This window comes from Centruroides vittatus, unplaced genomic scaffold, assembly GCF_030686945.1.
Source record: "Centruroides vittatus isolate TY-2023 unplaced genomic scaffold, ASM3068694v2 scaffold_464, whole genome shotgun sequence".
NCBI classification, from domain to species: domain Eukaryota; kingdom Metazoa; phylum Arthropoda; class Arachnida; order Scorpiones; family Buthidae; genus Centruroides; species Centruroides vittatus.
In genome coordinates, this window is record NW_027122710.1 from 725,323 (window position 1) to 753,244 (window position 27,922).

Below are 27,922 nucleotides of genomic sequence, written 5' to 3' on the forward strand. Positions count from 1 at the left end.
TTTTTTTTTTTTTTAATATTCTATTTAAGGGCCCACCAGTGGCCAAACGGTTCTTGTTCCCTCAACACTGGGAGTTCAGTCGTGGGTTCGCGCCTCACCAGGATGGGCTGGTCGCATGGTGTTTCCGGGCTTCCTCCATGTCCGTAACGCCTGAATAGGGACCAGTTACCCTTATAAAGATCTCCCGGAAGGCATCCCCCTAGGCATATTGTCCAAATGTTGCGTTGCCATGAATTACAAAAGCAAATATTTATTCCATTTAAAAATTAATTTAACAAATATTAATGATATTTTACGAAAATTTTATTTATATTACATTCACCTTTTATAATTTCATTTCCATTTAAAAAATAATAGAAGTAAAATGTTTACAATAAATAATTATTTCATAATAAGAACGTTTTGAATCACATTGCTATGCTTAAAACATCCTTTTATATAATTTACAAACAATCATAAATAGGATATTTTTATCCTTTATTCAGGAAGTTTATGAAAAGAAAATCTTGTTAATTAGATTGTAGGAACTAGTAATCTTAGAAACTTTTATATTATAAGAAAGTTTGCATTAAAGATTGATATTTCAGAACTTATACAATTAAATAATTTTAGTTTAAGATAAATTTGAACGTTCTTCATTATTTCTAATTTTCTATTTGAAAAACAAACTTCAAAAATAAGAATGGAGCCGATGTGTTGGATCTCTAAATGTGTATCACCCAGCCGTTGTAGCTAAGTAATTGGAAATTTCAACATCTCATCATATTATGTCGCGTGACGTATTTCGTTGTTTTATCATCTCAGATTTCTTGCAAAAATGTCGGAAATTTCAAATACATTATAATAATTTAAATGCATTTGCTAATTTCCTAATATATGTTCTATATATATAATGTTCTACTTAGTGAAGAACACGAAACTATTTTCCTTTGCGTATGTAGAACATCGGCTCCATTCTTATTCTTGGAAAGACTATAGAAAATCAATATTTTCTTCAAAATTAATAAATGATTAATATATAATTGTAATATTTAGTGTGTTAGCTAAGATAAAAATTGCATATTCGGAGAGACATACCGAATAATATTTGTAGAAAATAACACTTAATTTTGCATATTTCAGTGTTAAAAATTCGTACATATTTTAAGAATGTATTGAAAATTCATTACTCATATCTTCGTTATTATTATTTTATACAATTTAATATATAATAAATTAATAAGTATAACCAAAAATCTTATTGAATTTATTTTTTGTACGTTAAATTATGTTGTATAAAACATTCAATTACATAACGAAAAACCCCAAGAAAGCGGCTGATCTTCTCGAAAATCTTTTCTTTTTTAAACATTTTTTTCAGTTATACGACTTTAAATTTTATTTCGGTTACTAGACTTTACTTGTAAACTGCGGAAAGTTATAAATAAAAAGAAACTAAATCCACTTGGCAAGTCCTGATACAAGACAAATGTAATAAAGTAGAATGCGATTCCTTCGAGAGTCCATGATTCAATACTTTGGAGAACTATCATTAAATAAATTCTAAATGGACTAATTCATCAAAGAGAATTTATAATTTTCTTTTATTTATGCATTAAATTTGTAAAAGTAGCTATAGAAAAGGAGCTTGTTTATATCAATTTTGTTACTGGTCGGATCTCTCATAGTTAATGAATATCAAAATAATCTGAATAAAGTAATTAAATTAAGAATTTGAAACATAAATAGCATTCCTATAGTTCATTTAAATGTGTGAAGAATGTAAGTTAGAAGCTATAATAATAAATTGAGTTATGGCAATCATTTTGAAATGGTAAACCAAAAAATCTTTATATAAACAAGGCATCTGAGATAAGTTTAATTATATTTTTAAACATAAAACTACTAAAACTTTATTAAAAATAATCAAAATTTCTTGCAGATTCTGAAAATATTTGCACTGATTGAATAATGAAAAATAAAATTTTAAAAACTTGATTTTTGCTTATGTCAATATTATTTAAGTTGAATTTATGTTGATTGAAAAGCATATTAATGCTTTTCAATCAACATAAATTTAAAAAAAAATGCAATAAACTTGTTGCTTATTTATTTCTTATATTTAGAATATTTTTATTTGGTTATACGTAAAAAATTCTGTTTTCTTCTATTAGACTTATGTTTTTATTAGTAGGAATATGTTTAATAACTATCGTATATTGGTAATAATGCGGGCTTTTACTTCTAGTATTTTTGTTCAGTGCATTTCGTAATGATGTTTACTTAGCAAAATTCATTTTTTTTTATTTGATAATAGATAGGAAATAGCTTATCCTTCAGGAGCTTTAAGAGTTGTATTAATTTATCAAATTTATTTTATATAAAAATATCATCAACATTCTTTTTATTTGTGGTATTCGTATCATTGACAACAATGTACTTGTTGTAAAACTACATCATTACAAACGTTAAAGCTATTTTTTTTTATGAGAGTAAAAGGAAAAACTCAGAGATTTAGAAACATCATTTCTATATTGTGAAATTGTTATTGGGTCTGCTAGTTTCTGTGAAAAAAAAATAATAATAAAATAAAGAAGCAATTTACGTTCTACTGTTAGAAATTTGAATTACAGAAAAACATTTTTAATTAATATATCCTCAAAGTTCTGCAAAAATATAAAAATTTTATTTCCTTTCGTGTAAAAGTTACTTAAAATAAATAATTTAATATTGGAATGTTTGCTTTTATCTTATCTTCTCTTAGGAATGTTATTGAATATTGTAATTTACAAGAGACTTATCTAGCATATTAAGTGAATATTCTACAAATTTACTTTATAGTTTCGTGGGTCGCAGAGGTCCTATTTATTATGGATCACAATTTAGATAGTCGATTCATAATAAACAATCATTATAAGTAGCTACTTTAATTTCGAACGATTGCTGCAAACCATTAGAAATTAAGCAGCATTCTATAAAATCTACATAATGCTAAATATAACATTGAACATGATTAGAAGAGAAAACTGGAGAACTTCCAACATTTATTTAATGAATTTTGGCAGAATGCCATTCAACACCAGAAAAGAGGATTATTTTTTAATTTGTAAAGTGTTTCGATTAGTTCAAAAAGATCAAAATTTTCTTCAAATGATTAATCGAACTTTAAAAAAAATACAAATGTTCTTTTTTTAGAAGAATATATAGCCTATATATTTTTCTTTAGGATTAAATGAACAAAATATAAAAAAATCAATTCACTAATTCTATTGAAGTTCCGTTATATAAATCCTTATAATCTAAAGAAAACAAAGAATATATAACTTTATAATCTTTAAGTGTGTTTTTATACACAATATATGTACACAGTGTATATATAAATGATGAATCATAATAAGTTCTGTACGGAATTATAGAAACATTTACAATAAAATAAACAAATAAATGTGAAAAATCGATCACTGACTTAAATGGTAATGCTTTTAAAACAATAAAGTGCTATATTCTTTAAAAATTTGGCATTTCATTATTACAATAATACAATATGAAAGAAATTCCGCTTCAGAATTTAGCCTTGAGGAATAACGTAATTAGTTTTGTGTTTAGGACCTTGTTTGATCGAGCGTTAACAGTGATATTAAATAATTTTTTCATGCACGTTTGAATGAAGTCTTCCAATATTTTATGGCCCACCACTGACCGAGTGGATAAAAACCACTGAACACTAGTAGTTGGTCGCGAGTTCAGAAACTGGCCCCTATTTAGCGGCCAATTTCTTGTAGAAAGTCCTGCAGGCGGCATCTTACGGCCAAATGTTATGTTACCCTAGCTCATAACTCCATTCCAACTTTTACCATAAGAATTTTGCAAGTTTGAGAGAGTTTAATGAGTTTAGGATGAATAAAATAAGGCAAAGCAACACATGGACGAGCTGCCAAGGGGTATTTCTGTAGGAAATTGGCCCCTATTTATGGGAATTTTCACGTAGCTAGCCTAAGGCACAAATGTGCGACCAACTTATCACCATTCAATAATTTTGTTCATTCAACTACTGGTGGGCTATAACAAATTCAGATTTATTGCGATTCTATTATAAGAATTATGAAGTTTGGAATGATTCTGTAATCAATTTAAGAATTCTTATTCAATCTCATTATAAGATGTAATTTATAAAATTTGCCAATAATGTAACATACGTATGGTAAAGCAGATTTTAGAATTTTTAGTCTTAATATAAGTCATTTTCTTAACTAATTTGCATAGAGAAGTTCACAAGGAGTAAATTGAAATAATTAGAATTTTACATATACACGAATAATAGCACTTTAGAATGAATTATGAGGAACAGCAATAATTTAATTGTTTTATGAATAGAATATATTACAAATTAAAACTGTGTTATTGCTAGTTTGAAAAATATTATCGATGTTATCTGAGGAAGAATTAATTAGAAGAGCAGCACTGTTCCTTTGCGTAATCAAATTTGGTAATCTTGCGAGACTTGTTTTCGAAAATTAAACTGGTCTAACTTTAAAATTAGTTAAACAGTTAAATTTACGAAAGATCAGTGGTCAGACCAGTTTAGTCGAAGTAAATTTTCACCTGTTGCTAAAGAAGAATATTTATTTATTAAATTCTTTCTCTTTGAAATTTTGAAAGATAATAGAGTGGAATTAAAGTAGAATTGCTTATAAATGTCCTTAATTTTTGGAGAATTTGAGAAATACACTAGAGGCTTTAACAAGTTAAGAATTTAAAAAATTCCATTGAACTCCAGCTGATTTTAACAATGTTATCATCTGTAGCTTCATTATCTGTAGCTCTTAAAATTATGTTTATAACTTTATATTAAATATATTTTGGAAAATAACAATTATTTTCTACTTAAACTTGTTGATGATTGTTAGAAAAATTATAAAGTAATATTTAACAATCTACAAATTACTGATTCTCTAATTTTGCTCCTAATATAAGTAATTACTTATATTTATAACAATTTTAAATATAGTTTAAATAAATTAAATATCTCTTTCGGTTTGATTGATGAGTTATAAATCCAATTAAAGTGACTTAATATCGTTTAATATATTTTTGAGTAAATCTAAACGAACAACATTAGCACTATTAATGTGTAATTGAGTATGATAGAGCAATGCCTTATTGAACAATTGCATAAAACAAGTTTCGATTATACTTCTTAAGCTAGGTTAAGTCTTATCTGAGAGTGTGAAACAGCCACAAATCCCTCTAAGATTAGAGTTTAAGATCGTTTGAAAAGGTAGAGTTCAGATTTTCCCATGAATTATTTAACGGTTGAAAAAGTCAGTCGAACTGCCATTTTTTCTTAAGGTATATTGATGTTTTTACTTGATATTGGAGATTAAACACAAGCCAGATATCTTTTATTTTTCGAATCTCACCTCTTCAAAGATTTACAGAGAGATCAGAATTCAAGAAAATCCAACTTAATACGATTTGTGATGAAGGAGAAACGAACAAGACTAATTAAGCTTTACACAAAGTAAGAAAATAATACAGATAGAGTGTAGAATCCAGGATGATTACTGAAACGATAAGACAGTTTTCAAGATCTCAGTGTTCAAATGAGCATCATCATTTAAGATTTCCTGAAGTAAAGTTTGGACAATATTAACGATTTGTATTTAACTTTTTAACATTATATTTAATAAAATTATACTTAAATTTTTATTATTTTTTGCAATGTTCCAATATACCACATATGCCATATTCCAATGAAAATCCTATGAATGTATAATTATTCATAATATACTAAACAAGCGACGAATTAAGTGATTTGTTACGTATATTATACTGTATTAAATGTTTTAAAATAAATTAAGATCCTTTAAGTTCAAACGTTCAATAGGATAAAAGGGATCAGCAGGATAAATAAGAAGATTAGACTGAATTAGATTTTAAATCGCTCATAAAATGTATTCAAAAGTATATTATGAATGAAAATTTATGTTAATTTTTAAATCAAAGAAGTTTTTTATTCAGAGAAAAAAAATTAAGTTATAAAATATATAAAGATCTTAACACATTTTGTCTAGTTGTAAAGCTCTCCTCCAATGAATCCAACAAAAAAATGAACTATAATCATTTAAATATATTTATAATTTAATTTTACAATAATAAAATTTACATAAATTTATTACTTTTAAAATATAATTAAATTTATAAAATTTAAGCATTAATATACGCTTATATATTGCATACATTGCTTATGTGCTTAAGTATTTATACATGCAATGCATGTGTATTACTTAAATTGATTAACCTAGCAAACAAACCAACGATAAAATATTCTTATATTAAAAAAAATACTTCTAAAAAATCGAATTTTTCTCTTAACGAAGCTTTGATGAAGTAATGGATATCATTTCAAATTTTTTTCTCCATTTTTTAATGAATACTTGTTGTAATGAATTCAAAATGCATTTATAACAATTCTTACGATGATTTAATTTATAAAAAAAATATAACTTCAATCTAGAAGAGGAGTTTTTTTTAGATAGAGACTCGTGCATATTTATCTTTTATTCATATAACAACTATTCTGTTGAAGTTCTCATTAACTTAAGTTAATATTTAATATATATCTTGATTAAATATTATATCTTGAGAATTTTTATAAAGGGAATTTTTCCTGAAATCCCTCTAAAGTAAGATTTGTTTGCAAAGTCAAACTCCACCTCTCAATAACGGCCGCTTCTAAACTGTGGTTATTTTTCAGGAACTTTTATTATTTATTTATTTATTAAGTACATTTGGAAACGTCAGAGACGATTTTTTCGAACAAAAGTGCTTACAAAACAGAAAAAATAGCCGTTTTTAGGAGGCTATGTTCTCGTTAGTGGTCGTTTTTCAAGGTTTGCATATTTGTGCAGAGCAACTTTTATACAATTTTTATTCTGAAGCGTATATCAATGTTACTATAAACATCATTTTATCTCATTTAATAACTTAGAAATCAACTAAAATAAATTTTTTATAAATTTATTTATCGTTTATTATACACGTAATTGAATATATTTCATATATTAGATTTTTCTAACATAAGTAAAGTTTTTTTTTTGCTATATAAAACTCTGTTTCATAAAATCAGCAAATTTAATAAAAATAAATATATGTTATTTACTTATTCAGTAAAAAAATCATAAACTCTGTTTTTATAAATCAACTCAAACTCTCATATTCTATTTTTAAATTATTTTTTCAATATCTCATCATTCCATCGCATCTTATAATATTCTTTAGATCATAAAATAGTGAAATTTTTCGACTAAATTTTTAATAATTTTAAATTATTATTTTAGATGAATAAAGTATTCATATATTTATAAATTTTATTACTTTTTGAGTAAGATTATTATTAATTATATATTATCATCTGCTTTATAATGTGTTTATCCATTTTATTCATGTGTCAACCTACTTAATTATAATTATTTTTAAGCATTTTACATTATTTTTATAATAAAAAATATCGAATATTATTCAAAAATATTAATTTTAATTACTTTTTAATGAATTATTAAAATTTTATTATCGTTTATACAGCAAAATGTAATTAAATCATGCATAAATCTTATATGTATATAAATTTACTTTAAAAAATTAAATTTTTATTATTAAATTATAATTAACATTATATTTTTACGTAAGTTTCTTAGTTTTTAAATAATTTTTTGTAGAAATATGAACGTTATTTACAATTTTATTGCAGAATTATGTGTATAAAAAGTACACATAACGATGATTGAATTGCTTAATTTACAATAAAAATTTTATGTATAAAGTTAGTTTTAATCATATAATTTTTGAAATAATGCTAATAAACGGTAAACGTTTAAATATATATATATATTTCTATCTAAAGTACTATTTTATTTGATATGCAGTAAATGTTTCGTGTCCTAAATATTCCATTAAGTACCACGCCCTAAGCACACGTCTTACTAGTACAATTAATATTTGACCTATATTAAGTCACTTTTCTATTTTTTTCATCAAACTACTAGTAAATTAGACAGTAATTGTTACCGAGATCGCTTTCTGTGGAACACTTTATAGGGTGCACTGACCTTTACTGTCATCATACCGTATCTGAGTGAACATTGATCTATACCACCACTCACTGAGACAACCTAACCCCTTCCGCAGGATTCTTTGGCTCATTTGTCTTACACACTTTCTTTTTATACAGATATCAGGAATAAAACTTTTCTCTACTTTTACTTGCATCTTGCTTTCCATTATTTCTAAAAATGAATCCATATATAACGAGCAAAAATTATTGTGACATTGTCACAATATCGGGCTGCAATTTTTAATCATATTTTTTATTTACTTAATTTAAAATATACGCTCTCGATCTCAAATTACTAGTGTCTTGCCCCCTGTAAATCATACTTTTCCTGATAATATCAGTGTCATGCCGGTCATCAATATAACACCATTCTATAGTTTAAGGAAGGACAGACAACAGACCAAAAATTCTTAATGTAAATATTGCAAGAAGTATTTTTTTAAATATTAATTTCAACTTTTAAAAGTAGAAATTAATGAAAATATTATAAAATGATTCATTCTTTCTTACTATTTTCAATTTTTTACGCTGATTTGAAGAATTATTCATACTTGTATGCTTATTTGAGCTTCCCGCGTCATAGTAATTTAACCCTCCCAAAGATTCGAATTAATATAAAAAAGAAATAGATTAAAGTAAAGTGAATGTTTGACGAGAAATTTATTAAAAAATAAAATATGTTTGCGATGTTTTCTTGAAGCATTACTTTGTTGCAACGTGAAATTTATCTCTGTTAAAGTTTGTTTTACATCTTAAAATATACTCTTTGAGAAATTCTTTAGTGCAACGGAATGTACAGAACATGAGATAAGGTGTATTGTATATAGAAAACTCGGTGGTAAGATCTCTTGTAGAACCAGTTTCACTGATAAGACGTTATAAAGGATTTTCACATGAAAAGTAAGCTTTAAAGAAGATAAACAAAGGATCTCATTGTAAAATATTTTCAAGTGTAATTTGAAATTTAAAATCTCGAATTATTTTAATAATTATTTTACATTTAGTTAGAGATTTTGAAGGATTTATGTAATATATTTTATTACATACCAAAAAGTATATTTTTCACACAGTATATTGTCAAGTTTAGTAGATGATGCCTTAAAATAAGCTTTAACCAACTAGAATAAAACTTAAGTCAGGATTTTTGCTATAGAATGCTTTCTTGGAATATTTCTTTCTTACTTGAAGCAAGTCAAGCATGTTTCTAGCGTTGAATGGAGACGTTACTTTGAATCTGGCAGAAGGCGTAGATGACGTGGAAGAAGATATGGCGCGAAGAAAGAAAAAGAAACAGAACGTTTTAAGATGCCAATTTCTTTGAAAAATTACGCAAAAGTTCTCTGGAAAAAATTTCAAATAAATTCCACATTTTCCTTGTTTAGTCGATGTTAAGATTAAGGAATTATTTCTTTTTTCCTTATTTTAAATCTTTATGACATTTAAAATAATAAATTGTTTTATCGATAATTTTTTTCATTTTCTTATTGATTTTTATATATTTATTATATAAACATTTAGAACGTCATAACTGGAAATTATTAGTGATTTAAATAATATTAAATTTTAAAATTGGTCTTAAAATAGAAATATCGATTGAAAGTAATATAAAATGACATTTATTTTTATTATTTTGTTAACTTTTAAATAATAAAATTCCATAAAGACGAACATAATTAATTATTTTTTTAATAAATTAATTGAGTGGGTGAGGTATTAATAAACTAAGTTTCTGAAGTATAAACAATATTATATAAACATACTTTTATAAATTTTTCGTGAAAGAAAAATAGAAAATTGTTTACATAAAAAATGAACTTGTTGTTGATACATTAATGATTGAAAAGATATAAGTGACTGATTAATAAGGTTAGAACTGAACCCACTCCTGATGAAGACGTGGGTTCATTTCTAATCTAAGATCACTTATAATTTCTAAACTTGTATCGTAGTTTTTGCATAGGTTATCCTTGGTTACTGTTTATATATTGGATCCTTGAATGGCATTCATTCTTTAGTTTAGGTATAATTAACTTTTTGCTTCTTTTTTTGATACAGAAATACGTCAGGTGTCTGTATTAAAAAATACTAAAGTATTACCATGTTATAAAATTCTGTTTGTTTCTAATTTTATAAAATATTTCAAACAAAATTTTATAACATTTTATCATCATTTATTGTCTAAAATTATTACGCGTCAAAATAAAAAAGTAATAATCTTATAAAAAATTTTTCAATAAAATTTCAATAAACGTAGATTTTTACCTGTTGTGAAAGCTGTCTTCATTGATATAAACAATATTTTCAAATTTGATGTAATTAATTTAGATTTTTAAAACAAGAAATTTAAACTTTCATGAAGTTTTCAATTTTTCCAAATTAAATTCATACACATTCAAAATATTTTACTAAATATATTATAACCTGTGACCTTTTGTAAGAATTAAATTGAATAATTTCATCTCTAACACAGTTTTTTTCCTATAAAATGTATATTTACTTATAATTTAAGTAATTTATTTATAATATTAATTTATAATTTAAATTAATATAAAAAAATGTTTTAAAAATAAAATCAAAACGCTAAATGGGAACATAAAATAGCCATTGTTTAGAGGTGGCCGTTTTGGAGGTTCGACTATATAATTGGGCTGCAATTTAATACTTGTAAATGTATACGGATGCCGTCCGTCTGTCTGTCCTGTTTTAATCTCGAAAACAGAGTTAGATAGATGATACTTAAGTCTTAATTTCGAAAGAACAGGGCCACACGGTCTCGATTAACTTTACACAAATTTCCAGTTTTGAGTGGAAATCAGATTATTGTAATTCAAATATTTTTGTTAAACGGAGTTATATAGATGACTTGCGTGACTCTATTATTAACAGGAGAAGTATGTTGTACAGGGCAAGACCTTACTAAAATTGAGAGCATATAAAAATTGCAGCCTGGCATTATGACGATGTCACAATTAATAATTGCTTGTTATATAAATTTTTAATAAATTAAAAAATGTAATTTTAATATAAAATATATTATAACTTTTAAAATAAAATATTTTAAAACAAAAATCAATGTAATATAATTTTTTATGTATTAAATTACTTATTTAAAAATTTTTATTTTGTATACAATAAACATTTTGTTTTCTTTGGTAGTATCATTTACTAGAAATCATTAGAATTTATTTAAGTAAATAAATAATTAAAACTATTTTATGGTTTATAAAATTTTCTATTTATTAAGCAATGTGTTTGGTTTATGAACTTAAAAATTATTATTACCTTTTCGAGTTTATAAAGGTAGTAAATATTATTAATCGTTGAGTTACTAGTAACTGATGTAATGGTCTTGTAGGAAGATATCCAATAAAAATTTTATCATTCGCTCGTAATTTTGTAAAATATAACAGAAATTATATAAATATATTTTAATATTATTTTATGATTTATATATAAATATATGTAATAAAACAAGCAGAACAAAGCTATAACAATTTTCTTTTTTATTATCAATATATAAATCAAGATATATGAATTTTAAAAGTAGAGACGATGCTTATGATGCAACCAATCTATCGTTTCATTTTAAATTTTTTAAAAAGTTTTATATGCATAAAAGTATAAGTAAATTATATAAAAGATTCAGATAATATTTAAATTTTTAATACAAAAAGTAAATTAAAAATATGGCACAATTCCTAAACGAATTACAAGATTTTTCAGCCTTTTTAATTTGGAGAATCAATTTTATGCAATAAAAATGTATTTGAAATAAATATTTAAAATTAAAATCAATGCCATTGAAGGAATATTTTAAGGTCAATTAATGTAAAAAAATTCTTAAATTACATCTCTTAAAATTTAATAAATAAATTTAGAAAAACTTTGAAAAATGAGACCTTTTTGCAGAGAAAAACACATTTTCTTTTCTCGTTTTGTCTAATATTAGTTCGTTCGTATGTCGGTTGTTTGTCTACAAACCTTTTCTCAGATTTTGTCCGTGATAAGAACTTCAAATTTTCACTTCATGTTACAACTGTAAAAGGAAAAGTCTACAATTACATTGTACTTTGGCAAAGTTTTGTCACACTTTATAAATCGTTTCGTGGTGTAACAGAGAAACAATTTATCAGAATATCTCGTGTCAGACTTAATGTTTCGTTTCATAATAATTAAGTAAAATGTACATTATTTGAAATTTTCATATTTATATTTATTCAAATTATAAATTTCTATACTGAACTAAAAATTTAATTGCAAATAAAGAATTTATTTATTTGTTGTAGTCATATAATCTTTATTATATACAGAATCAATTATTTAATTGTAATGAGGATTTAGTAAATGGAATTTGATTTTTCACGATACAATAATCCTCAGTGTTTAATAAAAGCCCATGGTGGATTTTGAAGACTATTATGGTCATATAATAGGCACTAATTTTACTCATTATGGTGCAAGGTTGACATCATTAAGAATCATATGGGATCCATTAAAAGTGAGTTGGATCTATAATGGGCGAAGAATAGGGAATAGCTCTTAACTAACCATGAAAAATAGATAAAGAATGGAGGAAGCTTGTAATGGGTAAAGAATAGGGAACTTTGTAATAAGTAGGGATGAGGAGTTGTGAAAAATCATCAAGAATTAAGATCACGAATTCCTTATTGCAACTTTACTCATTGTTGAGATTGCCATTTAAAACCACCCAAGAGCATTTCAATGAAGTAATTGATTAAGAATCACGTGGTGCCATGTGTTCAGATTTCAAATAGTATCATTTTTAATTTAATTTAAAACTTAAATTAATTATTTAAAAATTAGTAAATAATTAATAAATGGCAACAAGCCAATCTATCAATAACAAGTTATACCAATTTTTAAAATTACTTTCTATCCAAAAATTACTCAAAATATTAAATTAATCATCTAAAAATATTTATGTAACCTAGTTAATCCAGCAATAATTGGCTTAGTTAATTATTAGCATATGTCAATCATTTAATATTTAAGAATTGATTTTCAATAAGTAATGTTTACTCACTTAAAATCGAGATTTTAATCAAAATATACCTTAAAGATTTGAAAATTTAGCCAATTCTTCATGTTACGTAATAAAATAAAATAAATACGAATTTTTACTTACGAAACCCAAAACTTCCACGTGTCCAGTTCGTTGATGGGGTGCGAACCCCTAAATTAGTGTTTAGTGATATTATCTATTTGGCTACTGGTGGGTTCTACGCAAGAGCCATTTAGCCTAAGTTTCGTATCTATAGGGACTCAAAAAATATGTTACAAATATATGTTAAAAATTATTTATTTCGATGTATTTTCGTTTTGCTGCTTTATAAAATAAGTTTGTAGTCTCTCTGGAATCTCTTCAGGCCCCTTGATATATTGAAGGCCTCATAAAAGGCAAGTGATGCGGTGATCTCTCTACTATAAAAAGGCTCTGGTGATATCTGCAAAATATTATTTACCGAAAATAATTATAAATAACATAGTTTTCATATAATTCATTAATAAGGAATTGTTATTAATTTTGTGGATTGGTTAAATATTTGTAAAGTGAAATTCAACTAAGTAGCGTAATCTGGTCAGTGTAAATATTTATTTTAAAGCTTGTACCGGATAGAATATTCTTAATTAGTATTTCATTAAAATTTAATTATTAATTCGTGTTCAAATCACAAATTTCTACGAAATTATAATAATGTGGCATATAAAATATATTCAAATCAATCTCCAAACTTCTGAATTTAATTTTTTTTAATATTTACTTATTTAAGAAAAATGTTAATTTATTTTTAATTAATTTAAAGAATAAACATAATTTTAAAATATTTTTCAAGGATGAAAATAACTTATTTATTTAATGTTTTAAATAAAATAAACATTGTAAAAGTAAGAATTAATTAATTATAATCTTTATATCTTAAAAATGAAAAATTCATTATTGTTTCACTGATGCGTCAATAAGAAATGAAAATAACAAACTAATGAATTTATTAAATGTTTATAAGTATATATAAATTAGTCATAATTATTTAGAAAGTACAGTATTTCATTCGAAAACATGCAAACTGTTGCCCTCTTAACATATAATTTGGAAAATCTTCTGTAGAATATTCTCCAAACTGTATTAGAGACTGGCTTATTATCTTAAGGGCAAAAATGGCAATTGCTTGGAGGCTCCACTAATCTTTTATATGAAAATATTTTTCCAAAAACCCTCAGAAATTTCTGATGTCAACACCATACATGGAGCCCCCGAATTCAAATCGCCTGAGCCCTGAGAAGCCATAACGCGTCACTGATGAGAAAGCATCATTTTCATATTCTATACAATGGCACTAGTAAGAAAAATTAATATTAAAAACATAAATATCTTTAAGTAGTAATTTATAAGTATGTATGTACATACACAGAAAAGACCTGCATCTAGGTATAAATCGAAAGAATTTTGATTATATGTAAACATATTTTTTATATCTCACTAAGTGTAATTAAAGCAAGGAAATAAAGAAAAAAGAACTAGAATTAATGTTAAATATATTTTTATATTAAAGATACACGTACATAGGATGGCTCAGAAGTTTATATTACACTTCTAGACTAATATGTACGTTTTATATGGAAAATATTTGAAATTAGTTGCAACACTTCATACTTTACTTCCTTACTTTAATTATATGGAGTGAAGTACAAAAGGTATGTTTACGTAGAGTCAAGACTCTAGATTTCTACATTGTCGACCATAGATACCACAGGAAACCGTGAAAACCTGTAAAAATCGATATATCAGTTGTTGATTATAGACAAGGAAGCCGTCAGCTTCCACTTTACCGGAACCACCTGCACTGCGATGTTTCCTTTCCAAATAAATTTTGTATTTTCTGCTTTGCTGACTAATGCCATTTTTTCCTTTTTTTCACGCAATGTGACATCTGGTTAAAGTTTATAAACTCGACTTATTATTAGGATTTTTTTTAAATAGTGTATTTTCGTTAAATTTAATAAATATATACAAAATTATATTTAAATGTCTTTTTTATTATGTTAAGAGAAGAATTTGTTAATTTTTTAAAGTATATATATTATACAGAGTGGCCAAAAAGTCCGTATGAATAAATTGCTGTCATAAATACTTAAGTGCATTTTTTAAAATGAAGTATTTGAATAAGGCAGCGATTGAGTTTTTACAGTGGTTAACTGCCTTTTTGGCCACCTTCATGGGTAATTTTACTTTTCTATTGATTTTGTAGAAAGAAGAAAAAAAAATATTTTAGCCTCAGTTTATGGTTTAAATTAACAAGTGTATACCTGAAACACGCGAAATAAAACACTGTTAACTAAGTTTTGGACCCGCCTATAATTAAATTATAGATTTAAAACAAAAGAAATGTATTTAAAATTTGTTTATTAATTTAAATTTATTGTTGGTGATAATGGAATTTTTTTTAATTATAAGTTTCATTCTTTTTCAAGTATAGCTTCGAGCATTAAATTTAAGATATTTGTATTTTAAAATTAAAAAAATATATACAACTTTATATTTATGATTATTCATAAAACGTGTTGAAATTATAAAAATAGTTATTTTAGTCTTTTCCAGAAAGAAAATTTGATTATTTTCTCTTGATATTTTATATGCAAATTACAAGAAACTTGATTCCAATTTCAATCTCTCTCCCTCTTTTCCCCCTTCTTCTTAATTTTAATCAAGTAATGAAAATGTTCTTGCAGTATCTTTGTCAAAATATTTTTTAAACATATATTTTAACTTTTGATATTTTTAAATTTAATAACATAAAGTTTATTTTTATAAAGTGGTTTGTAAATTTTTTTATAAAATTAATTAATACATATTATTTTATATCTTAAAAAAGTTTTTTTTTATTAGAATTTAATGATTTTATTTAAATACGTTTATTATAAAAACTTTTTTAAAAATTTAACAATTATTTTAAAAAATTAAATATGAAAAATAATGAATTTTTTATAATTTTTTACTAAATTATAATATGTAAAAAATTAACAAGAAAATATTTTAAAAATAATAAGTACCTTTTATATTAATTAATTTTTATAAGAGTATATTTATATAATTATTCTTTATTAATATTTTCTTGTTAACTTTCATTTTTATATCCTAATAATGTAACTTAAAATCAAAAATTATTAAAAATAATTTTTATTTTCAATTATATATATATAAACGTATAAAAAATTGAATTTAACTTTTCTTAAATCAATTCGTAAGTATTCTTAAAAGGTACTATGTGTTCAAGAAAAAACAATTCTGTGTAGATGCTCTTTCATACCAAATGCTTGAACCATTCTTTCAACCCACTACTTGAAACTGTTAAAACTCTCCATAGAAAATAATGGATTTTTGCCAGCTGCGCCGACTTCTTGACTCCTCTAACGTTTAGTATTTTTTCTCTTTTTTTTAAATCGAAGCCATTCGATGCTTAAAAATAAAATAAAAAAATACAAAATTTTATATAATGTCCATATCGAAAATCTGGAACGAAGAATATGAAAAGCATTAAAATGTTTGGTTATTCGTTTTCAGTGCCTCCACTCGAGGTACAAATAGAAGGCAAACATCTACCGTTGTCAGCACAGAAAACTGTGGATTTAATGTGCCGTGCTGGAGGTTCTCGTCCTCCTGCTGTCATCACTTGGTTGAAAGGGAGTACAAAGATGAAACGAACTAGAGAAAAAATCTCGGATGAAGGAAACATTACGAGCAGCATACTGACTTTTGTGCCAACGATCGAGGATACTGGAAAATATATCTCCTGTCGGGCTGAAAACCCGATACTGCCAGGCAATGCGATAGAAGATGATTGGAAACTGGAGATAAACTGTAAGAAATATTTTCTTTCTTATCTTCCTTTTACTTGCAATTTTCTTTGGATCATGCGGAACCGTTATCGCGAAAACACCCCTGTCTTTAATATGTCCTTACATAATAAATCCTATCAAAAAATCTGTATAAAGTTATAATATTCAGTGGAAAATATTATATATAAAAAATTGCTGAATAGGCTATTAATGAAAAAATCAGACAGGTGTTGACAGTCTTATTTCCACTATCTTTGTGTTTGTTATCGTTACCATGATGCGGAGTTATATCAGAATTCAATTAATAATACTGTTTTTTTTTCCTTAAACAAGCAAAATATTTTATTCTATTTAATTTTTTATTGATTTCAGTTGTTCCACAACTTACGCTGAGGTTGGGAAGTAAATTACGTCATTCGCATATACAAGAAGGAAATGATGTGTATTTGGAATGTGATATTCAAGCTAATCCGTGGGTAACTGATATAGGATGGAGGTTCGAAGGTCGCGAATTGCACACTAATACAACTGCTGGAATTATCGTTAGCAATCAGAGTTTAGTTCTACAAAAAGTACAAAGATCGACAAGAGGAAGATATACGTGTACAGCAACAAATATTGAAGGAAAAGGCGAAAGCAATTCACTTTATCTAAGAGTACAATGTGAGCGTGATTTATAGTTTACGTAGCGCTTTTTCAATTTAATTCCGGATTACTTTAAATTAAAAAAAGTTTATAAAGTTAATTTTCATTTCTAATTTTAAGAATTAATATAAATAAATTCTAAATTATTAATTAGGAAAATATATCTTCCGTGTACTTTATCTTTCTTCAATTAATAAGTAGTAATTTCTACTGAATTATACCTCAAATTTTCGTAAAAAATTTATTTATATATATAAGAAACAGAATATCATCCTCAAAAAAATGTAAACATTTTAAAGAAATATTTCAAATTTAAATCGTATCGTTCCAATCGATATTTCACATCGAAACACACACACAAAAATGTCAAAAATAAAATAAAATAATTGTAAAAATGTATGTAGTATACCTCAATTTGGACATTCATTGACACTATTTCTTCAAAATAGACTCTCCGGTATGCAAATCAGATCAGAAATGGTTGTATGGCGTTGCTAGGCATGAGGCTGTAAATGTTACATGCGAGATAGATGCAGATCCGTTAAAAGTAACATTTTATTGGAAATTCAACAATTCGGCTGAGAGTTTGGACATTTCAACATTCAGCAGTGATAACAACCTTAGTACAGCAACATATTTACCACGTACAGAATACGATTATGGAACATTACTCTGCTGGGGTAAAAATAATGTTGGATTACAGAAAGAACCATGTATATTCACCATTATTCCAGCAGGTATTACTCTGGTGCGTTGCACTGAGATTTTATTACTTTCAATATAAATTTATATTGTTTTTATTCTAATATGATATCAATTTGATATCTTTATATTCTATTTTATGTATATAGGACCACCTGATCCTCTACAGAACTGCACAGTCAGCAACCAAACGGAAGAATCTCTAGTGGTGCGATGTGTTGAAGGGTACGATGGTGGATTGATTCAACACTTTGTTATGGAAATATACGATAGTTCGGTTCAGAGAATCGAAGGAAATATGACGTCTGATATTCCTGTGTTTGTTGCACGGCATCTGCCTTCATCCACCAGCCTTGTAGTCATTGTATATGCAGTGAATATGAAAGGTAGAAGTCAGGGTATTGTAGTGAAAACTAGTACCCTTTCTCCTCCTGAAAGTCTAACGCAAAAGGGTTGGTTTCTTTCAATTTATACACGTTATGCTTCTAATTATTTAACAAATTAGTTAAACTATTTACTGCTCGATAGATGAAGATTGGCAAGTGAACTTCAGTCCAGTGTTGATTGTTCTAGTTTCTGTGATAGTGGGTCTAGTTTTAATTGCTGTCATCATTGTACTTGTAATGAAGGCCAAAGCAGCTAAAGAATGCGAAGGTAATTTATCAATTTATAACAAACATATATAACTAATTCCTTTATATTTTCTAACTTTAATGAGAATATTTTATGTATTAATTAAATAAATTCCATTGTTTTAATATAAAAATTTAGGCATTTAAAAGCCTAATTTTTAAGAATTTTTAAGATTTCAACAAGTAAAAGATTTATTAAAAAAGCAATTTAATTCCGAATTTTTAAGGAATTTATTCTTCTACGTTTCATAGAAACTCAAAATATAATTTTTATAAATCTTTTTCTGTTTAAGTAAAATATTCGAGTTTAAACTTTCATCAATTCAGACGCTAAATATTCCTTACTTGAGCTTTTTTTGATGCTTAACCTGTTCTTTCGTCTTTCATATTCTCATAGAAAACTTTTACTAAGAAGCTCTCAAACTATTTATGCAGTTCTTGAACTCCTTAAGAATAAATGTATATATAATTATAATATAAAATAAAATATTGAATCATCATATATAAAATTTATGTAAATTTTTATTAATATTTTAATTATTTTCCTTAAATTTTATGAGTTCTAATTGTGTAAAACACAATTTCATGTGAGTTTTAAAATATTTTCTGTTTAAACAGACAGACAAACAGACGAACTAAACTTTTTTCATGTAAAATGTATAATATTTAAATATAGAAGAAAGATTCTGAAAATTTATTTAATAAATAATAATAAAATAATTATAAAATAATAATGAAAAATACATTGTTTTTTATATAAGTTAATTCTAAAAATCTATTGGATTTTTATATAAATATTAATTAACAAAATTTAACTTTTTACAGAGTTTTTTTAGTTTAAAATTCTATAAAACTCTCGTAAAAATTATGATTTTATTTAAAATATTTAATTAAAAAAGACATTTTTTATCTCTTAAAAATATATAAATCTATTAAATATAATTACCTCTGAATAAAAATAAACTGAATTAAAATGAATATAATTAGAAATTAATTATAAGTACAGTACATATCCAAGAATTTCGTAAATTTACGTTTATTCTAACTGTAAATTATTGTATATACATTAAGGCACTTGTGTGTAAGAAAAAGTAGAAGTAAATCAACAAAGAATTAAATCATTGGTTCAATATTTATCCTATTATAAAGTAGAGAGATCCATTGACATGTTGGAATCAATTTAGCATCTGTTGCAAACTTATTGATCTCAAATTGAGCAAACAAACAGTGTGTTTGTTCAGTTTTTTCCAATAATTTAAGAACATTTTTTAAAATAAAACAAGAAATTTAAGGAAAATACAATTTTTAACTTAGAAATTTAACAAGAATAATTATTAAAACCTTAAAATATACCTTTAAAATTATTACTTATTTTCATTTATTAATGTATATTTTTCTAAAAGTATATTTTAATAATAATTTAATAAAAATTCAAATTTTATATATACAATATTTAAATTATAAGTTTAATTCTATTAAATAAAGTAGTGTTAATATAAATTACAAATTTTAATAAAATAAATTTACATTAAAAAATGTAATAAAAAACACAGAAAAATATAATTTAATTGCAATTAAAGAAGTACTGAAACATTACATTTAATTATAATTAACTAATTTTTAACAGAAAAATTTTTCATAAAATCTATATAAAAAATTTGAAAAATTATTCATTAAATTAAATTATTTAAGCATTTTAAAAGCTTTCTAAGTAATATATTTTCATATACAATATATAATGTAATGTTAATATATATATAGTATATAATGTATATAATTTATCAAAATTAATTAACTAAACACATGCAACATTTTGATGATATATATACACATGAATAATTAATTAATTACATAGACGAGTGCTCCTTATTCGACAAGATAATATATATAATATATTTTTAATAAAATTATATAAAAATTTATTTTTATTCTATTATAAATAATTATTATTTTTAAAATAAATAATATTTTAAGGTTCATCAGGTGTTATCACACGAGGAAACTTTGTTGTGTGCAATGGAAATTATGTCACGAAATAAGTTTTCGTGTGTTATCTTGTGTCTTACGGAAAATTTATCATAACTTGTCAATTTTAGCACTTTCATCTCGTGTTCTCTAGCGTATTCTATTTGTGATTCAAACTGTTTATCCCCTTCTCTGACACGACATCTTTGATCAATAATGTCTAATATAATTTTAAAATTTCAAAAATTTAAATTATTAATTTAAATTTTTTATAAAAATTAGAATTTTTAAGCGGAAAAAAAAATTAAATATCAAAAAGTATCTCCTGTCAAATAAATTATTTTTATCGTGTGTAGTTTATATACGTTTTTATTGGAATTTTTTTAAATAAAAAAATTGTATTAATTTATGCTGAAATTATTAAATATAAAAAATATAAAAAATAGCATTAATATATTTTTTTATTTTAAAAATAATATAATAAATAATATAAAAAATGGAAGAATTACGTGAACATTTGATAGCTCTCTCCAAGTATAACATTAATTAAATTTGAATTTAATTAAGGTTTAATTATTAATTTTTTAAAACTGTATTATTATATATAATCTTGATATAACTCTTAAAATATTAATATAATTTAACATATATTAAGTTCGTATTTTCCTCTTTTAAAATTTAAATATAAACGATTATTTTTATTATGAAATAAATATAATTATTATTATTAATGAAAGTTAAAAACTTTTAAATATGATTAAATAATTGCTATAAAATAATTACAGTATAAAATATTAATTGCAAATTAATATTTTATGAATAATTTCAACACGTTAACGCCGAATATAATATTTTCTATTGAAATTCCTGTTTAATATGCTAATGTGTTGCTTATTCTGGTTCAGAGGTCACGAATTAAAAAAGAAAAATTAAATATAAAATAAAAACACAGTGTAACTTAAAGAGCATTAAAATACACTGAAATATTAAATATTAACTTTTTATTATTTATTTTTAACGTTATTTTAAAAAAATAATTAATAATTTTTGAGTTTGAAGAACTTTATAAGGTTCATTTTAAATCTTATAACTATTCATTAATTATAAAATATTTTAAAATGAAAAATAATATATTCTGTATAGTTTATTTTTATATTATGTTCTGTAAAATTTATTTTTAAAGATATTATCATCATCGTGTTTATTTCCATACTTTTGGAATCATCCTATCCACTCAGCATCCTACTGGAGCCTTTTCTCCTGTTTCTTATCCTCTTCATCCCTTCCTTCAACCTAGATCATTGAATCGGCTCTATTCCTAATAAATTAATTAATGCAAATTGTTTTTAGTTTGTATATTGTAGACTTTAATCTATGGTATTATTTAGAATATATAATCATACTTTATAATTTTTTTCTTAAATTAAAATCCTATAGAGTCTACAATTAGAAAATTTACTTCACAATTAGAAAAATGTTTTATTTCTAATTTTGTATATTAAATTTTGATTTCTATCCTTTCGAATTTATTTAAATTTGAATTTTTCTCCAATAAAATATATATAATTTTTATTTATTTTTTAGTACTCTCAAATTTTTTTGTAAATAATTTCGAGTAAACAAAGTAATATATATTTATAAGTGTATGAATTGTTTATATGTTGATGCAGGCATATATATATATATGCGTGTGTGTGTGTATTCTTTTAGAAATTTGAAAGAATAATGAAGTTGTCACACGAATTTAAAGTCTAACTTTTGAGTCATTCAAGTAATATTGCATTCTTCTGCCTGATATGAATCTATTATGAGTTATTTGTTTCGTTTATCCTTTCGTAGTTTTTCAGTATCTAATATTTAAAAGTGATTTTTTTAATGTAATGTTTTATCGATTTAAAAAATTTCGATTTGAAATATTATATAACGGTTTATAATATATTTTAAAGTATTTTGAATTTATAAATATTTTTTATTTTATTAAATAATAATAATTAATAGTTATATGTCGTAAGCAAGCATGACACTATAAATTTGTTATAAGTTATTATTTTTTTAATAAAATGTTTTTAAATTATTAAGTATTGTGTAATTTATTAAATTTTATTAACGGGTATTAATTATTTATGTTATCAGAATTGTTTTGTATAATTTTAGCTTAACAATACAAGCTGCGGCTTAGGGCCTCGCGTTATGAGTCTATAGCGTAGGGCCTCATTTTTATTGGTATCATTATTTGGTAGAGGTAGCGTGTTTATGTTATAGCTTATGATCACAAGTGTAAGTAAACCTCTATCTATACTATATAATAAATATATTGTATTACTCAAATATGCTTGGTGTCATATTTGGTACTATATAAGAAATACCCAATCCCATATAAAAGTATCTGATAATTAAACCCATTATCAGGATTTTTTAAAGGGTAAGTTTTAAAAACCACATTATTTTTTCATAATGTAGTTTATTAAGTACAATATAGATATACAAAGTAACACAGCACAGTAGACTGAGGAATAACTGAATTGGTATACAATAAATATGTTAAATACAATATCCCAAACGGGAGGAGTTAAACCCCTAAAATCTGTGTTTATAGCCTTGCTAATAATGTATGCCTAGTACTATACAGGAAATATACAGTACGATGAATTTTCTGTCTATTGTAAATGCAGACAATAGTGTAATAAATAGCTAATTAAATATCTTTTATAAGTATATATAATTTATTACTTCATATTTTTTCTCATTGATAGCAATTCTTCCAAGGTTTTATTTCATATAAATTGGGTGTTTTGTTTTTTATATAAAGAGAAATCGTTAAATTTTAGACAATAATAGCCAAGATTCTCTCAACAATAATATATTACACCATTTTCTATCTTAGTGGTGTACATGTCAAAGTATTTTTGTTTGCTACTTTGTTATCATGTTCAACAATAGTGCCTATATCTATAAATAACTTTAACAGTTATTTTTTATTTATTTTTTCCTTCTTCAAATTAATAGCAATTTTATCTAAAAATAATTGAAATTTACTTATTTTTTAAATTGAAATTTATTACATTTTTAGGGATCATAAACATTTATTTTAATGTTAAATTATCATAAATTTTATAGCCTTTAGAGAAATTTTAACAATGTTTTATTCATAATTTCTTTAAAAAATGTAAGCTTTAGATGGATTATTTTAGATTTATGAAGGGTTTTTTTGTGTATTTTAAAAATGTATTTAATTGCAAATCTCTGAAATATGGAAAATAAACAACCAAACACAATGATTCATAATGCTGAATACTTTGCAAAACAATAAAGATTTTCGCATTAGAAGCTGATAAAAGTTCTTTTTTATCCTGAAAAAAATAAAAATATGTGTTCTTTCTAATAATAAAAGTAATGTTAAAATAATGAGAACACGTTTAATTAACTTAATTAACTTAGATTTATTGTTTAGTTGTATATCTTCTGTAGTATTGTTACTTAAATGTGCTTATAAAATATATCTTTAAATATAATAAATTATACTTTACATTTATTTATATATTTATAAACTTTATACTGTTAAAAATCAATAAATATGTAAATAAACATACTTAATAATTACATACTTTTTAAAATTGTTTTTAAACAATTAATTAATAAAACAATATATATTTTTAATTATGTAATTTAAAAAATTCTACTGTATAAGTGATGTATAATACAATTACAATGGTGTTAATAAGTAATGTTTAAATATTTTTATACAATTTATTAAACTGTACAGCATATTTTAATAAAATTATAAAATTTTTATAATGAATTAAACAATGGAAGCGTAATCATAATTACAGATACAGTGCAAACAAACATATAACTCTTAATTAAATTTAAAATTATATGTTAATTACAATATGCTAATTAATGTTTTAAAATATTTTTAAAAATTTTTAATTAGTTACGTTTATTTTATTAACATTTTACAGAACATCAAAAGCATGGTGTAGACAAGTAAGTTTATATTTAATTTTTTTATAAAAATATTTAATATTTTAAGCATTAATTAAGACTTATAACATAAAATAAACATAATATATATGCTTAAATTTAGAATCTTATTTATTTAGCTCGGTTAATTTAAACTGAAAAATCGTCAGAGAGAGAAAGAGAGAAGGAAAGGGGGAAAAAAATGTTAATGTATAATTTAAATTAAAATTTATAGAAAATTTAGAAAAACATTTAAGTTAAAGATAAACTAAACATTTTACAAATTTAAACAAAATAAAAAAGGGAAAATCTCATTAAGTTTTATCATTGAGTAAAATATCAAAGAGCAACAACGAAAACTGTATTATCCTAGATAACCATTTCACTGCAGAGCATCAACACTACACAGGGAAAAAAAAGGCATCAACGAATGAAATCAGAATTACAATTAGATCATTTGACAAATTAATATTCGTATCACATCATACAAATATTTCGTTATTCTGCTTTCGCTAAATTATAGCATATCATAACGTGATTTTTCCTATTACTTTTTCTCACCAAGTTAACATTTCATGAAAACATTTTCTGCATTATTTGTAATTGCAACTAAATTTTATTCTCAGAAAAACTTTAAGCAAAAAATACTAAATTCTTCTGTTTATATGTAAATATATTCGTGCGGTTTCATAGAATGACAAAAAAAAAAGATAGGCTATCTTTTTTTTTGTAATTTTTCCTAGAATATCTTGCTTATCAAATGAAAAGTATTTAGACCTAATGGAGGGGAATGGCTTATAAAATAATTATTTATCTTAATTATTTATCTGTTAATTCTTATATAAATAATTAATTTAATATAATTAGAAATTTAACATTCGTATGATAAGCGCATAAAATTTAATTTAATTTAAAAAGTTTATTAAAAACTGTCTTAAAGTCGTCAAATCCATTTTAAACTGATTTTTTTTTAATTTAATTTCTTACTACTTTAAATAATATGCTAGTTAATAATTAAAAATTAATTAATATAATTTAATTACCTATTTAAAGTTTTATTCACAAAAATATACTTATTTGTACGATAATTCTAATAGCTTCCAGCTTTTGCTGATTATTTTTAAATATTGAAGATTTAATTTTTCTTTCAATAATACTTTCTCCAACTTTCTATCAAATAAAATTCCATTTTCTCAATATTCAATCTCGATACTTTTATCATATCAAAAAATAAGCTAAAATCAATAATATTAAAACGAATTTAAGGTTTCAATCTTTCATCCTTAATTCTTTCTTACATCCGTTTACTGAATTTGGGAAGGCTATATATATTTCTAAACAAAATATTATATATATTAACTTTATTAAATTCCAATTTTTCGAATTGAAACAATCTGTATTATCTTCTCAGAAAAAGTTTTGTAAGTTAAATATTTATCTGCTACAATATAATAAAATACATTCGAACCTCCAACAGCGACCATTTTTTTTTAGGAATTTTTTAAACAAAAATGCACACAAAATGACCTCTAAACAACGGTCATTTTTTGGTTATCGTCAGAGACCGTTGTTCAGAGGTTAAAAATGAAAAAATATAAAATAATAATACAGTAGGGAGTCGTTAATTCGAACCCCGGTTATCCGAATCGCCGGTTGTCCGAACGATTTTCAGTCGGACTGTGTCGTGCTGAATCGAACGTTTTTGATACTAGATTTACTTCTAAAGTATAATTTTCATGTTTTTATATTCTTCAATATATTTATTTTGTTTGTACAAAATAAAGAAATAATTTTTAACGATACAATAGCCTCGACTATTATTAATAAAAATTTTCGTTAGGCTTAAAATCGACAAAAATTCAACACGAAGCGACACGCAACGGAGAAAAATTTGAACATCGGACAGATTAATATATTTTTTCGTACATAATCGGTTATCCGAACAACCCCAGTCCCCAATTGATTCGGATTAACGACTCTCTACTGTAATAATAATCTTCTCGATAGCTTGTTTATCAAACTGATAATGATTATAAATTGGTGTGCTTCGCCTATAGGTTAAAATATTTAATAATTATTTAAAAATTGTTATAAAAATTTAAATTTTAAACGATTTTAAAGTAATTCTTATAAAAATTTCTCAAATTACTTAATTTTTTTTGCATCCATACAAATTAATAAATTAAGATTAAGTTCTTATAGAATTAATCATTAATAAAAAATATTAATTAGCATAAAATATTTAATTAAATATTTATAAATTTTAAAATGTATAAAAATTATTGCTTTATATTAAATTTAATGAAAATAATAAATTACAATATATTTTTTGTAAAAAGTGTATATAAAAATATACTTTATTTTATAAATTTATGAATTATTCTAAACCAAAATTTAATATTTTAATAGTTTTGTTTAGAAAATATTTTACTACAATATACATTTTTTAATAGTAAAAAATAAAAATATATTAAATTACTTCTTATTGCAGTTTCATATGGGTAATGCATTTCTTTATGTACATAAAGAAGTGCATTTTATATGCACTAGAAACAAGTTACATATAGAAATTCGTTTTATGCTCACTAAAAAAACAGTATATAAGAAAATAATCCAAATTTTAGAGATTTTATAAGAAATTAAAAATATATTTCTGATGTTTTTTCAGTTGTAATATCATTTGAGTAGCGCAGAACATTATAAAATGATGCGGATGAATTCCAGTTATTAATTAAATTCTTGATTTAATCTTATTATGTTTCTAAATATATATTTAAAATTGAATATAATATTATTTTAATATCTCCTGAATCCGAATTTTATTCTATAAAAGATCTCAAAATGTATTTATAATGCTTAACATGTGCATCGTCGCGAATTTCATTGCATAATCTAAAGCTACGTAACTCAATTTTTCAATAAGTTACATTGGAGTAAATTCTACTTGACCTATTTTTTCCTTATGTGATCTAAAGAAAATACATGCGAACACGTACATTTCAGAGTTGCCAATGCTAAGAAATTTATTTTTTAAAATAACTGAATGTAATAACTCGTTCCGTCAAAC

The 27,922-nt window shown here is 24.1% G+C and overlaps 1 protein-coding gene across 2 annotated transcripts in view; it reads left to right on the forward strand.

Moving 5' to 3' along the window:
- LOC136989317 (neural cell adhesion molecule 2-like) overlaps window positions 1-27,922 on the forward strand; it is a 173,737-nt gene that overhangs the window by 120,687 nt on the left and 25,128 nt on the right. For both annotated transcript variants that reach the window (XM_067287438.1, XM_067287440.1), the window contains exons 5-10: window positions 16,674-16,970; window positions 17,321-17,611; window positions 18,043-18,330; window positions 18,445-18,747; window positions 18,824-18,949; window positions 24,855-24,879. In XM_067287438.1, coding sequence (XP_067143539.1) covers window positions 16,674-16,970; window positions 17,321-17,611; window positions 18,043-18,330; window positions 18,445-18,747; window positions 18,824-18,949; window positions 24,855-24,879 — 1,330 coding nt within the window. The remainder of the gene's footprint in view (window positions 1-16,673; window positions 16,971-17,320; window positions 17,612-18,042; window positions 18,331-18,444; window positions 18,748-18,823; window positions 18,950-24,854; window positions 24,880-27,922) is intronic.